We start from the raw sequence: 14,315 nt of genomic DNA, 5'->3' as shown, positions 1-14,315 counted from the left end.
TCTGATTTCTATCAGCAAAGATATGAATGGAATCATACAGTATGTCATTTTTTGAGTCTGTCTTCTTTCATTCAGCATAATGTTTGTGAGATTCATTCATTTTGTTGTTGTATTAGCAATTTGCTCCCTTTTTCTTTTAAGTAGCATTCACCCCAAAACAGTTGAGGGGCATTTGGGCTATTTCTAGTTTATCCATTATGAATAAGGCTGCCATGAACAGTCTTGTACAAGTTTTTGTGTGGATAGGTTTCATTTCTCTTGGATAAATACCTAGGAGTGGAATTCCTGGGTCATAGACTAGAGCTGTATTTGCCTTTTTAAGAAACTGCCCGTTTTCCAAAGCAGCTGTTCCATTTTACACTCCCACTAGCAGAGTATGAGGGTTTCAGTGGCCCCACATCCTCGCCAACATTTGGCGTGGTCACCTTTTCTATGTTAGCCATTCTGATTGTATCTCACTGTAATTTCCATTACTTTTTAAAAATATGATTTCTATCCCAAGTGCGTATGTTCTTAAACAATATAGTATTCAATTTTGCTTAGTTTGCTTTTGAGCACCATAGAAGAGTACTGTCTTATGCTTTTTGTGGTCCTATAAGACTTTCTTTTTTTCAGACAAAATTGTTTCCAAGACTTATCCATGTTATTGAATATATCTATAGTATATTCTTTTTCACTGCTATATAATATTGCACTGTGTGACTAAACCACATTTTATTAATTCGTTCTCCTGCTTATGGACCTTTGAATTGTTTTCAAGTTTTGCTGTTATGAACATAGCTGCTATGAACATTCTTGTACACATTTCTTTCTGTGCACATGCAACAGTTTCGCTTGTGTCTATACACAGGTGATAGCTAATTGTGGGGGATACAAATATTTAGCTCTGAGAAGTAATGTAAGATGGTTTTCACCTGTGGTTGTACTAATTTACAATCCCATTAGCAATGTGTAAGAGTTCTTGTTGATCCTCTCCAACACTAGTAATTGCCAGAATTATAAATTTTTGCCAGTCGAATGGATTTAAAAATATTTCTTTATGATCTCATTTACCTGATTACAGAATAAAGTACCACTTTCATCATATCATATCAAAGTTACATACTATCAACATGATTTATACTGTTGATGTTAACCTTGATCATCTGGCTGACGTAGTGTTTGTCAGATATCTCCCTGGTAAAGTTACTCTTTTTTCCTCCTTCCCATACTGTACTCTTTGGAAGGAAGTCACCACACACAGCTCACACTTAAGGAGTGGGGAGTTATGCTCCCTCTAATAAATAACTTTTAAAAGTTTGTTTCTAAACTTAACCAAGGAGGCAAAAGACTTGTGCACTGAAAACTTTAAAACATTGCTGAAACAAATTAAACAAAAGTAAATGGAAAGACATATCTTGTTCATGGGTTGGAAGACTTGTTGTTGAGATTTCAATACACCCTAAGGCAATCTATAGATTCAATGATATCCCTATCAAAATCCCAATGACAATTTATACAAAAATAGAGAAATCCAACCTTAAATACATATGGAATCTCAAGGGACCCCAAACAGCCAAAACAATCTTGAAAAAGAAGAACAAAGTTAGAGGACGCACACTTCCTGATTTCAAAACTAACTACAAAGCTACAGCAATCAAAACAATGTGGTACTAGCATAATGACAGACATAGAGACCAATGAAACAGAGCAGAAAGCCCAGAAATAAATCCTCACCTATATAGTCAAATGATTTTTGACAACAGTGCCAAGAACAATCAATGGGGGAAAAGACAGTCTTTCTGACAAATGATGCTGGGAAAACTGAATATCCACACGCAAAAGAATGGAGTTGGACCATTACCTTACACCATATACAAAAATTAAATGGATCAAAGACCTGAACATAAGAGCTAAAACTAAAACTTTTAGAAGAAAACATAGGGGAAAAAACTTTGTGACACTGGATTTGGCAATAATTTTTTAGCTATGACACTAACAGTACAGACAACAAAAGATAAAATAGATAAATTAGACTTCGTCAAAATTAAAAACTTTGTACATCAAAGGACACTATCAATAGAGGGGAAAAGAGACCTACAGAATGGGAGAGAACATTTGCAAATCATATATTTGATAAGGGATTAATGTCCAGACTATATAAAGAACTCCTTCCTCAATAACAAAAAAACAAACAACCTCATTAAAAAATGGGCAAAGGACTTGACATTTTTCCAAAGAAGGTATGCAGATGGCCAATAATTACATGAAAATATGCTCTAAATCAACAGTCATTAGGGAATGCAAATCAAAACCACAATGAGATACCACTTCATACCCATTAGGATGGCTACAATTTAGAAAAAGCAGGAAATCACAAGTGTTGGTGAAGATATAAAGAAATTGTGATCCTTGTGCATTGCTGACAGGAGTGTAAAATGATGTAGCCATTATGGAAAACCATTTGACATTTCCTTAAGAAACTAAACATAGAATTACCATATGATCTAGCACTTGTGGGTATATACCCAAAATAATTGAAAGCAGGGACTTGAACAGATACTCATACACCCATTTTCATACCAGCATTTTTCACAATAGCCAAAACGTGGAAATAACCCAAATGCCCATAGATGGATGGATGGATAAACAAAATGTGATATATACATACAAAGGGATATTATTCAGCCTTAAAAAGAAATGAAATTCTGACATGCTACAACATGGATGAACCTTGAAGGCATTATGCTGAGTAAAATAAGCCAGACACGAAAGGACAAATATTGTATGATTCCACCTATATGAGAGACCTAGAATAATCAAATTCAAAGAGACAGAAAATAGAATAGTGGTTACCAGGGACTGGGAGAAAGGGGAGATGGGGAGTTGATGGTTCAATGGATGCAAAATTTCAGTTTGGGTTGATGAGAAGTTTTGGAGATGGATAGTGGTGACAGTTACACAGTATGAATGTACTTAATGCCATTGAACTGTACACTTAAAAAATGTTAATGGTAAATTGTATGTATATTTTACCACGATTTTTGAAAAGTTCTTTTCTAATCTTTCTATATGTGTTATTATAAACCTCCTATTGATATGTTCAATGTGTTGCCACTATGAAGGATACAAAAGAAGAGAGGATTCTCGGCAGAGAGTTGGAGGAGAGCGACCATCCCTCTCATGGGAAGAGTAGAATTGCGCACAGCATCCATCTTTGTACAACACTGGGACACAATCCAGAACAGTAGTAATCCCCGCCCCACCCTTGGCAATAGTGGCTTGAAGCATTGATATTGGCACTTCAATATTGGCTAGATTACTTCTATTGAAGCATTTGGGGCAAAGGGAAAGGATCAATGAAAAGGGGCTATTTTGTGTAGATGAATTTACGGAGGAACGACTTCCCTTTGTGGTGGAAACAGAAATGAGCTTATCCTTTAGAAAGGCCTACTAATGCCTCCGAGGGACGTGAATTTACACAGTGCTTTGCAGTGATTTTCTCCACAGGCTTACAACAGTTAGTTCTCACCCCACAGCAAATGCTGGTTTTGAGTTCTATAGACATGAATACCTGTCTTTAACCATATCCAGCAAAAATTACAAGATGTTTTAAACCATAGTAATCACGCCCCTTCCAGTCCCTCAGGAGACATGAACTGCAAGCTGAAAGTGAGAATCTAATTTTGAGTAATCTGCATTTGACATTATTTTAAAAAGTATAGGGGCTGGCCCGGTGGCACAGTGGTTAAGTTCGCACGTTCCACTTCAGCGGCCTGAGGTTTGCCAGTTCAGATCCTGGGTGTGGACCTACACACTGCTTGTCAAGCCATGCTGTGGCAGGCACCCCACCAATAAAGTAGAGGAAGCTGGGCACAGATGTTAGCTCAGGGCCAGTCTTCCTCAAAAAAAAGAAGAGGATTGGTGGCAGATGTTAGCTCAGGGCTAATCTTCCTCAAAAAAAAAAAAGTATTGTTTATGCTCGCACTGGGAACAGGTTGGGATCCACCTTGGAGAAGTTTGATAATTTTGTATGATATGAGAATTTCTGGAACTCCAGGTACATTTGTTCCACTCCTATTCTAAAAACAGCTTGCAGAGTCAGATAGAAATGATTTGTGAGCTAATTGTGCTTAGGGATTAACTGTACTCTTGTTTCATTGCATTGATCTAGAGATGATACTAAATTGCACATTTTAAAATGTTCAGCACCAGCTGACAACATATGTTCTATGTGTGCTGACGTGGTGATAGACCAAAGCATGGAAATGTGTGAAAGGTGAAATGGAACCATTGGGCACAATCATTGAATAACCGGAAAACAGCGATATCTTATCAGAACGAGGACTAAATGTCTCTGTGATAGCCCCTGCTCAGATTTCAAAGTTCCATTACACTTTCAAAATAAGCACTTTTGCAGTTGGCAGTGGCGTGGTTTCACTGGCTGGGGCTATCTTACTCTTGCATAGAATCTGGATAAAGAGAGAAATGAGGCCGAGAGTCTTAGAGTTCAAGTCTCAAACTCTGGTTTTCTACTATTTTTGTTTAGCGTTTCCCAATCACAGGTCTGAGCACCTGCTCTGCACTCCTAGGCTTGATATTTGCAGGGAGTCAAGAAATGCTTAAGTTTCCTCCTCAAGGTGCATACAATCCAGTGAGAAAGAAAAAGACTCATGTGCATCCAAGAGTTAGACACCGATACAAACAACTGAGGACTCCCAAGGGTTTCTCAAATTGTGGCCTGAGGACCACGGCATCAGAAGCACTGGGCAGCTTGTTAAAATGTGCTCTTTCTTGGGCCCACCCCGGGCTGCTGCCAAGCACGGCAGGTGGTTCTCATGCACGCAAGCGGGAGCACAAGTGTCAGGTAATCAAACGTCAGCACAAGTGAGCACAAGCTGCGCACATTTGTATTTCCTTCGTTCCCCTCTCAATGTGCACTAGGGACTGAACTGACGTTTGTGCAGTGAAATAGGACAGGTGACAGCAGCTGCCTGAGAGCATACTTGCCTTTAAAAAGAAGTTGAGGAAAGCGTTCTCCCCTTACAGCCTTTCACATTGCGGGAGGCGGGGCAGCAGAACTGCTTTTCTTCTTCTAAAAGACTTTTTTACAAGTGCCCTGCCTTTCAGAGTCCTGACTTACATGAAACATCCTCTCAAGGGATCTATTTTTTTAAGCCGTCTTGTTTTCTTAATTCTTTCAGCTGGGCTAAAGTCATGTGAGTGATTTCTTCAGAAATCTTTTTTAAAGTCGGTGAAGTGGAATAGGAAATGATAGGAAATGAGGCCCCAGGTGGCCTCCACGGTCACAGCCTCGCTCACCTGCGGCTCGTTCCTCTGGTTGGTTTCAGGCGGCCGGCTCTCCGTGGTCCTGCGAGCTGAAGCGGTCTCGGAGCTCCTGCTGGAACCGTCCACGTCTGCGCTTGCTAAGGTGATGACAGCCCACAGAAATAGCATCTGTAACATCTGAGGAAAGTTGTGATTTTAATTTTAAAAAACAAGAGAGTTTTTGTCTCTTGGTCCGACGTCGTTTATAAATGCCTCTTCTGGGTGGTGTACATTCTCTAGATTCATAATTACTTTGAAACAGAATCTCATTTGTTGTAGCCCCAGCTCTTGCTTGGTCAAATGTCAGCTTTTGTCCACACAAAGAAGTCAAATGCCTCTGCTTGGTCTGATTTTTTTTAGCAAAAGTGTCCAAAATAGATTATTAGAAGAGATGTCAGTTTGTAGCAAAAAAAAGATCCTAGGGTAAAGGGTTTTTTTTTTTTTTTTTTAAGATTGGCACCTGGGCTAACAACTGTTGCCAATCTTCCTTTTTTTTTTAAGGATTGGCACCTGGGCTAACAACTGTTGCCACTTTTTTTTTCTCCCTGCTTTATTTCCCAAACCGCCCCCCACCCCCCGCCCCCGGTACATAGTTGTATATCTTAGTTGCAGGTCCTTCTAGTTGTGGGATGTGGGACGCAGCCTCGCTACCTCAACGTGGCCTGACGAGCGGTGCCATGTCCGCGCCCAGGATCCGAACCCTGGGCCGCCGCAGCAGAGCGCGCGAACTTAACCACTCGGCCACGGAGCCGGCCCCAAGGGGTTTTTTTAAATAACATACTCTCTAGAGTACCCATCATGGTTTCTACCTCCTCTAAATATAACTTTTTAACTATAATTTTTACAAGAAAAGTGAAATCCTCTGAGAGTTAAACAGCCTTGGCCTTTGTAACATTGGCTGCCGAGCAGCGTGGAAAGTCATCAGAAAAAACAGCTGGTTTCTGTAGTTTTGTGGCCTTGACAGGGTGTTGTCCAGATACCAGTGCTGTACAACACATCTGCTTTCGGTGCTGACGGGGCCCCACATGTCAGGGTCCAGTCTTCAGATTTATCACCTCAGGAACTTAAAATCCAGACGCGATAAGGTTCTAACCAGCTCCAAGGCTGATAGGAGGGCGAAAATGCCGTCTAAATTAGTTTACAAGTGGCGGGAGATAACTGCTATCGGTTATGGACTCAGGAGACCAAAGTGCTGATCACGAAAGTGCTTTTCAAGCAATAGCCTTTGAACTGGTTTCTCTGCCCGAGTCCATGCCATGCAACGCTTCTGGATCATCTTCCAAAAGCACAGTTTTGCTCAACTGCCTGCTGGGGAGCTACACTCCCTTGAATGGGTGCAAATTCCTCAGAGACTTCCAGAGCGCAGCTCGCTCTGCCTCTCTTGCTCTCTCTCTGGCCTCACCTCCTATTTGTCCCAGTGCATATGCTGTGCTTTCTTTCTACTCTCCTGCGTTCCCAGTCAGTGTCCTTCCTATCCTCCTAGGCTTCCTCAAACCTCTTCCAACAAAATTCTACCCATTCTAACGTCCACACGAATGTGCTCTCCTTCAGGAGGGCTCGCGTTAGAATACTCCTTTGCTCGACCTGATGTGGTCTCTCCCCAACCGGAACCCTTAGCCATTTGTTTAGACCAGAGCTTCCCAACCTTTGGTGTGTATCAGAACCCCTGGAGAGCTAGTGATGAACGCAGAGGCCAAGGCTTATTGTGAGGGACAATCCTGGGTAATCATAGGCTTCCCAAGTTCCCAGGTGAGTCAAATCCCCACTGGTTTGAGGACCACTGGTGTGGGCTTCTCTCCTAGCACTTGTTACTTTCTGCCTTTTCTTCACACAATCGGTGCATTTACTAACACTGTTTATTAAGCTTCTGGGGACATTACTCATCTTTAAACATGAATCCCCACCCACTATGCCCAGCACAGTGAGTTTCAAGAGTGGAACTCAATGACTACGTGTCGTATGGAATTGACAAACAAAAGCCAGAGCTGAGAGGGCAGGTAGGGGAAGGTTCAAGGGGTTCTTGTCAAAGTGGAACAATGTGTGGCATGTTTAGTAAACACGATAACTTGATTGGGAAAGCCAGCGGTGAGTCAGTTATTGAAGGTCCACAGTGCACTTGGTTGTCACCAGATGCCGTTATCCACAGTCTTTGTCCTGAGGGAAGAGGTGATCTGTGAGGGGGAAGAGACAGGTGATGACCTAGGGATGACAAGGATAGACATGGCTTGCTGAGAAGGGTGGGGAGAGTTTCACAGCAGTATCTTTATTTGTTTAGACTCTGTGACCCTGAAGTTCTTAGAGCATATGCAGGTCAAAGGGCAGAGGGGTCTGTCCAGGACCGTGAGAGGTGTGTTCTCAGATAATAATATGGGGCAGGCTAAGGCCAACTGGGATGGACTTTAAACTGTAGTCTGAAAGTAGCCAGTAACTATAGCCTACAACTAAAACAAAACACTAAACACCAGTAGTGTCATGGAGGGGCCCACGGGTAGCTGAGGGCTCCGTTGCCTCCATTCTGGCAAAGTTCAAGGGCCATGAGGAGGGTGCTGCCCGGGACAGGTCTGGCCTCTGACTCCTTTCCTTAGTGCTCACCCACTTGCTAGGAACCCACCATTTCTGGCATACACTACTTCATTCATTCATGCACTCATTCATTTAATCATACACGTGTATTGAGCACTCATTGTGTGCTGAGTACACATGATGTATTCCCAACACCACGCAGGCACACCGCACACACACACATTCTCACTCCGTCCCTGGCTTCTCCTCTGCCTGCTTTTCCTTTGCAAAATCCCACTTTGGAATATTCAGTTTAGTGATAGGGGCAGAAACAAAGAATACTTTTGAGCAGTTCTTTGTCTTGAAATTGTTTATGCATTAATGACCCTATGTATTTATTTCTAGGAGGCTGTCGATTTCCTTTCTCTGGATTTGTCTTATGAATGCCAAAACGAAGCAAGTTTACTGCAGACTCTGAGTAAATTGCAGGTAATTGAGCCATTCCCCAAACCGATGATGAATAGCAAAGGTTTCTGAGAGCATTTTAGACATTTAATGCTTTGGCTGGTGTGTAAACTGAACTTCCACCAACATTCAGCAGACCTACCGAGTTGCATCTGGGGAGATTGCCACTGAAAACCTCACTAGAGGGGCCGGCCCCATGGTCGAGTGGTTAAGTCCGTGCGCTCTGCTTCGGCGGCCCAGGGTTTCCCTGGTTCAGATCCTGGGCGCGGACATGGCACACTCATCAGGCCATGCTGAGGCGGCATCCCACATACCACAACCAGAAGGACCCACAACTAAAATATACAACTATGTACCAGGGGGCTTTAGGGAGAAAAAGGAAAAATAAAATCTTAAAAAAAAAAAAGAAAGAAAAGACAAACCTCACTAGAGAACATTGGGAGGTTAGGCAGCCTTCCCTGGACAGGATAATGAGGGTTAGCTTGTTCAGGTAAACATTTACATGGCTCTTCTGCTCTCCCGTGTGGAAATCTACTGAGACTCAAATCTCCTGCATTCATTCTGAGATTAAAAAAGACATTTTATGGATGGTGGTCATGGTTGTACACAATGTGAATGTACTTAACGCCACTAAACTCTACACTTAAAAATGTTTAAGATGGTAAATTTTATGTTGTATGTATTTTATGACAATTTTTTTAAAAGGACATTTCACACCCAGGTCTACTGAATCACATGCCGGCTATTGGGACTTTCCTGTAAACTCAGGCCCCCTCTTCCTGTGGCCAGTATTGTTCTTCTCAAATCTAATGACTCTGACTCATTAGAGAAAATATGTTAGGTGCCTCCTACCCAACTACTAGCTTTCTCTCCTGTGCTTGGTCACCGCTGTTGACGGACGAACTAGGATCCAGCCCATCCCTAAGTCTGTGTGTTTCCAGTGATCTGTGTAGGCACTGCTGCTTTTGCTGTCTACAAATAAGAAGATGATCTAATCAAAGACAGCAGATGCATTCACAAGACATTTGAGTAGAGCTGCCATGATTTTAGTGCCCGCTCGACACCAGGCGCCGTGCGGGGCACTGTATCCTCACATTATCTCTATGCCGCACAGCACGAGATAAGAAACTTAACCAAGGTCAGACAATAGATGGTGAGCGTCAGAGCTGGGATGGGAACCAGGGCTTTCTCATGACACCACACTGCCCTTCCAAAACAAAGTCCAAGGTGTTGGGAACATTATAACGAGAGTGGCATTTTTGAAAATCACGTATGATTTTAGTTGTTTTTGTAAATACCTTCTCACCCGAACACGAACTGACTTGACCCAGAGCCTGCACTTGTGGGCTTGCTACCCAGATTTCTGGGCCTTAAACAGCACGGCAGTGTCTTCAAGGCCTGCTGATGCCTGTGACGACTAAATCTGTCTTTGTCTTCCTGGAGGCATTCAAATAGAGCTCATGGCTAAGCTAATGGGTTCAGACACCACTGACATTTTAAAACTGTCTGGCTTATGCAGATGTGGCCTGCCTCAGAGAGGCAGCCAACAGAGCATTGCCTCGATTTCTGCTTGAGGATGTGGTTTACAGTATTTCGCTTTTTACCTCAAAATATTTTCAAGAAGATCTGCTCCCGTCCATGTCTGATAAAGCTGTGAATCCTCAGTCCGTCGCCGGCCAGCCAAAGAGTAAAAGTTTCCCTGGACAAGCCTAGCAGCCATTTATTACACCCTGCAGCAGTTCTTTATTCCTTTTATTTCCTTAGGTAGGAATTAAATTCCAAATGTTGCACTTGACAGCTCATGCAGGATGACCACTGTCATCTTGCAGTGGTGAGGAGAGAACTGAGCCGGAGAGGAGACGGGGAGACTGTCCCTCTGGGGCATCCTTAGTTACACGCCTGGTAGCATTTCCCACACAGTTACCACACCTGAGTTCTCCCTGAGGAGAGGGCTGACTTGTGTCCACAGGAACCCGAATTGCGCTGCCCACAGCTTCCTTCCAAATACACCATCCCTCCTCAACCCAGGTCCCCCGCTCTCCTCTTGAAGCCTTCCCCCGTGGGCTGCAAGGGAGGAGGGTGAGGGCAGGACAGGGAGGAGCGGGGCCCTCTCCCATTCCCCTTTCCCTGCACGCTCCCCAGAGCACCTGCGTGACCCTCTCTGAGCCTCAAGGACTCCTGGCTGCCGCTCCCTTCCAGCACACAGGTGTCTTAGGGCCGGAGGACACCCTCAGGCCCAGCTCATCCACAGGTTCTGAATTCTACAGGACGCGGATGAGGGGGTCCCACATCCACTTATCAGAAGGGGCTCTGCTCACCCAGCAGAAGGCCCCTCCAGCTCTCCAGTCCTGTGATAGCACACCCGCCCTCGCTGCACACTGATCTTGCCGAGGGAGAAAGCCTCGGTTCCCTTAGTAGTCTGGCTGTCCTGCGTTGACCAGCACGCAGAAAGAACAAGGCTGTGGGAATCTCAGCTCCGCTAACCGTGGTCCTGCATGACTGACTTGGATTCTCAGAGCTCTCAGCACCTCATCTGTAAAGAAGGGACATTGTTACTCTAAGAAAATAAAGAACATGCCTGCCTACTTTTGAAGTAATTGCTATTGGTATCTCTCAGTGGCCTTGAACTCCTCAGAGGAGGACAAAGTTATTGTGTGAAAAATAATCAAACCAACCATGCCAAGAAAGTAATTTAAAGTGAAGTCAAGCAACGTGTCAACCTAGAGATGTTTTCTTTGACACTGAAATGGCTAGACATGAAAGAAAAAATTACATTTTCTCCAGTTTTACTGAAGACAGCTCCTTTTATCTTTTTATTATGGAAAATGTCAAACATATCCAAAGGTAGAAAGAAAAGTATAATGAAGCCACCCCAGCTTCAAAAGCTGTCAACTGGTGGCAACTGTTTCGTCTATACCCTGCCTTCCTGCTCCCAAACCAAATTGTTTTGAAGCAAACCCCAGACACCCATAAATATTATGATGGTGGCACCTCACTTCTTATAGTAACACAGGCCCCTGACGTGAATGGGTGGCCTTGCTCCTGGTCATAACACAGTGCCTGGTTCTAGGAGGTGCCTCATAGGCCTGAGATGAAGGCATGGATGAACCTGTCTCTTTGGTGGGGGTCAATAGGGAAGGTGGCTACGTTGTTGAAAGGTGTAGATCTTTGTCCCTCAGAATCTATAGGCAGTTCCCTTTTATTAACTGAGATGGCTAGAGGTCATTTCCAAAACCAGATTGAGTGTTCATAGTTTCTTATCTTGAAAATCCCTCCCGGTCATCAAAAGACTTATCTAGGCAGCTTTGGTTCACTTGCTGGCCTTTATCTTTTTCAGACTATTGAGCCAAAAGTGAAAGTTTTCATCTTCAACCTGAAACTCCAGGACTGCCCCTCCACCAGGAAGAACCCAGCTGGGCTGCTCTTCAGCCTTTTCAAAGGTAAGTGGACCATTGCTGGAGAGGTTTTGAGTGACACTGGGTGCACTGGCTTGGGGGATAACAGTCTTGAAAGTCTGGGGTTCCAATGGAAGGAAGGACCAGAGGAGGGCTAGTCTGAGAGCCAATCCCAGGTGGGTTTAGTGTCCCTTGCATTCCTATTATTGATCTCTTATATCCCATTGACCTGAGAAAGAAGAGAGGTTCTGTACAAGAATGCCAAGGATGCCTTGGTCTTATGGAAATAAAGACCATCAGGCCTCAGATGTCACGTGTAAGCATGGGAACTGCTCTGTGCCTGTCCTGTCCCTTTTCATTGCCCCTCCCTCCAAGATCTTCATCTCCCCCAAGACAGCCATCTCTGCTTACCCTTGTTCATTTCCCCATTACCTCAGCTTGCACGTCACCGTGGTGGCACCTGACCAAAACCTTCAGTTCTAGGGCCCACAGCTCATGGACCATTTCCTTGGTGTTTCTTAATTCAAATCCTTGAGAGTGGACTTCAGGTAGAGTTAATTAAACTTCTTCTCTTGCAGCCATAAATAAAGACCAAGTGCTCACCATTGGGTTTGATGTTAATACTTTCCTGAGCTGTTCATCAAGTTCCAAGGAAAGGTAATGTTGGATTTCCTGTTGCACTCTCAATAACTGAGATTTACAGAATACTCTGCTGTTCTTCCACATGTGTAACCTCACAAGACTGTTGTCGTCTGCATCTCGGGCCAGTGAGCTTATTGTGGCCATCCTGCAGATGAGAGATGAAGGCTCAGAGGGGACAGCAGGGAGAACCTGTCTCCCCCGAGTCTTCCTCTGGGCCCCACACGGTCTGCATTCTCACCGGTCATTCAGCCACTTTGCAGTTCACCCAAGTGCACACAACTAGCAGAGCTGGGATTTGAACCCCTGCCTTCTAGTTTAAGATCTTGTTGGAGGCAGCATGAGCTTGTGGAAGAGCAGGCTGGGTTAAAGATAGATCTGACCACATGAAGCTGGGTGATCTGAGTAAGTGAGGTGAGTTCTCTGCATCCATTTCCCCGTGCCAAATGTGAAACATCTTCCCCTTGAGAAGACAGCCACGTCTCGTGTCCTAAAAAAGAAAAGCCAGCTGTTGCAGTGGGACAGAAGCCTAACTCTGTGGTGTTCTCAGGAGAGAGATTTTAATCTATGGTGAGATTGGAAATAATTTCTTACCAAATGACTAAAGTACCAAAATTTGTAAATGACATACTTAAAAAAAAATAGAGCAGATTTGAGGTTACCTCCATAATTACATCACTCTCACGCACTCACAGTCCAATGGGCTTCTCGAGCGAGTGAGGAAAGGATGGTGTGGAAACCAGCACTGGGAGAGCCCCAGAACCCTCAGCACTCCATGAGAGTGTGTTATGTGTGTGAGCTTCACGCAGCATGCATTAAAGTGGAACAAAGGCTGGAGGCAGCCATTTGGCTTCCTACAGCTTCAGCTGGAGCTCTCGTTGTCGTTCACCACAGACATTTCTAGCACAGCTCTGTCCATGGCCAGAAACTTGGGTCGCCACCACCTTTTTGTACTTTTCCTCTCCCAACAATTGGCTCTCTTGAGCTGTATCTTCTTCTCTTCGTCTATACCCTGCTCCCAACTCACTTCAAATCAGCAGTTCAGATCAACAGACCCCGAGCAGTGGCTACATAGCAGGCTCTGTGCTGGGAGTATGAACAGCACAATGAGCAAACAGGTCAGAACTGCTGCCTGGCCACACTTGGAGTCAGCCGACGAGTCTGGGCTATGTCTTCTCAGAAAATAAAACCTCAGGTCATAATAACAGGGGTACCCTGAAAGCTCAATAATTATGAAACCGTGAGATGACATGTGACACCAGCTCCAAGGTTCTTAACACCTTGACCTCCTGGTACTTTGCCTGAAGCAAAGGTCCAAGGTTGGCTAATGTTAAGCTGACAGCCGGGGATCCTCACTCAGGTGGATGGTGATGGAGAGCCTGCTGGGGGCAGGGGCGGGTGGAGGGGAGTTCCCAGAGGACCAACGTCATTTTCTTGCCTGAGAATTTTAGACCTCCAAGGTGAGAGAGAGAGGCCCACAAATGACTCTAACACTGGACTGTGGTAGGAGACACAGCACTCTTCCCAGAGGAGGGTGAAAAGAGCATTATCTGGGATGCTCTGAGGTGGCTTAGAGTGGGGAGGCAGGGCGCAGCTGAAGGACGGGTGCCTGGAAGGGCTGGGCATGGAGAATGAGGCTTCACATGCTAAATCTCTTCCCAGGCTAGGCAAACCCAGGACTCCTGGCTCCAAGGCCTGTACAGCAAGTCCTTTTTTTTTTTTTTTTTGAGGAAGATTAGCCCTGAGCTAACATCTGCTGCCAATCTGCCTCTTTTTGCTGAGGAAGATTGGCCCTGAGCTAACATCCGTGCCCATCTTCTCCTACTTTATATGTGGGACGCCTGACACAGCATGGCTTGATAAGTGGTGTCTCGGTCCATGCCCAGGATCTGAACCAGCGAACCCCGGGCCACCAAAGCAGAACGCACAAACCTAACCACTGCACCACCAGACCGGCCCCCAAGTCCTAATTTATCCAGGGGCAGTTTATTTTTTTCTTCAAGACCT

The 14,315-nt window shown here is 44.5% G+C and overlaps 1 protein-coding gene across 1 annotated transcript in view; it reads left to right on the top strand.

The window, feature by feature from the left end:
• LCT (lactase) overlaps positions 1–14,315 on the top strand; it is a 44,712-nt gene that overhangs the window by 5,970 nt on the left and 24,427 nt on the right. The window contains exons 2-5 of the mRNA XM_014849525.3: positions 5,331–5,410; positions 8,215–8,298; positions 11,612–11,714; positions 12,248–12,326. Of these exons, the coding sequence (XP_014705011.3) occupies positions 5,331–5,410; positions 8,215–8,298; positions 11,612–11,714; positions 12,248–12,326 (346 nt within the window). The remainder of the gene's footprint in view (positions 1–5,330; positions 5,411–8,214; positions 8,299–11,611; positions 11,715–12,247; positions 12,327–14,315) is intronic.

Source organism: Equus asinus, chromosome 4 (assembly GCF_041296235.1).
Source record: "Equus asinus isolate D_3611 breed Donkey chromosome 4, EquAss-T2T_v2, whole genome shotgun sequence".
Taxonomy (NCBI): Eukaryota; Metazoa; Chordata; class Mammalia; order Perissodactyla; family Equidae; genus Equus; species Equus asinus.
This window is presented reverse-complemented; position numbering and strand designations above follow the sequence as displayed.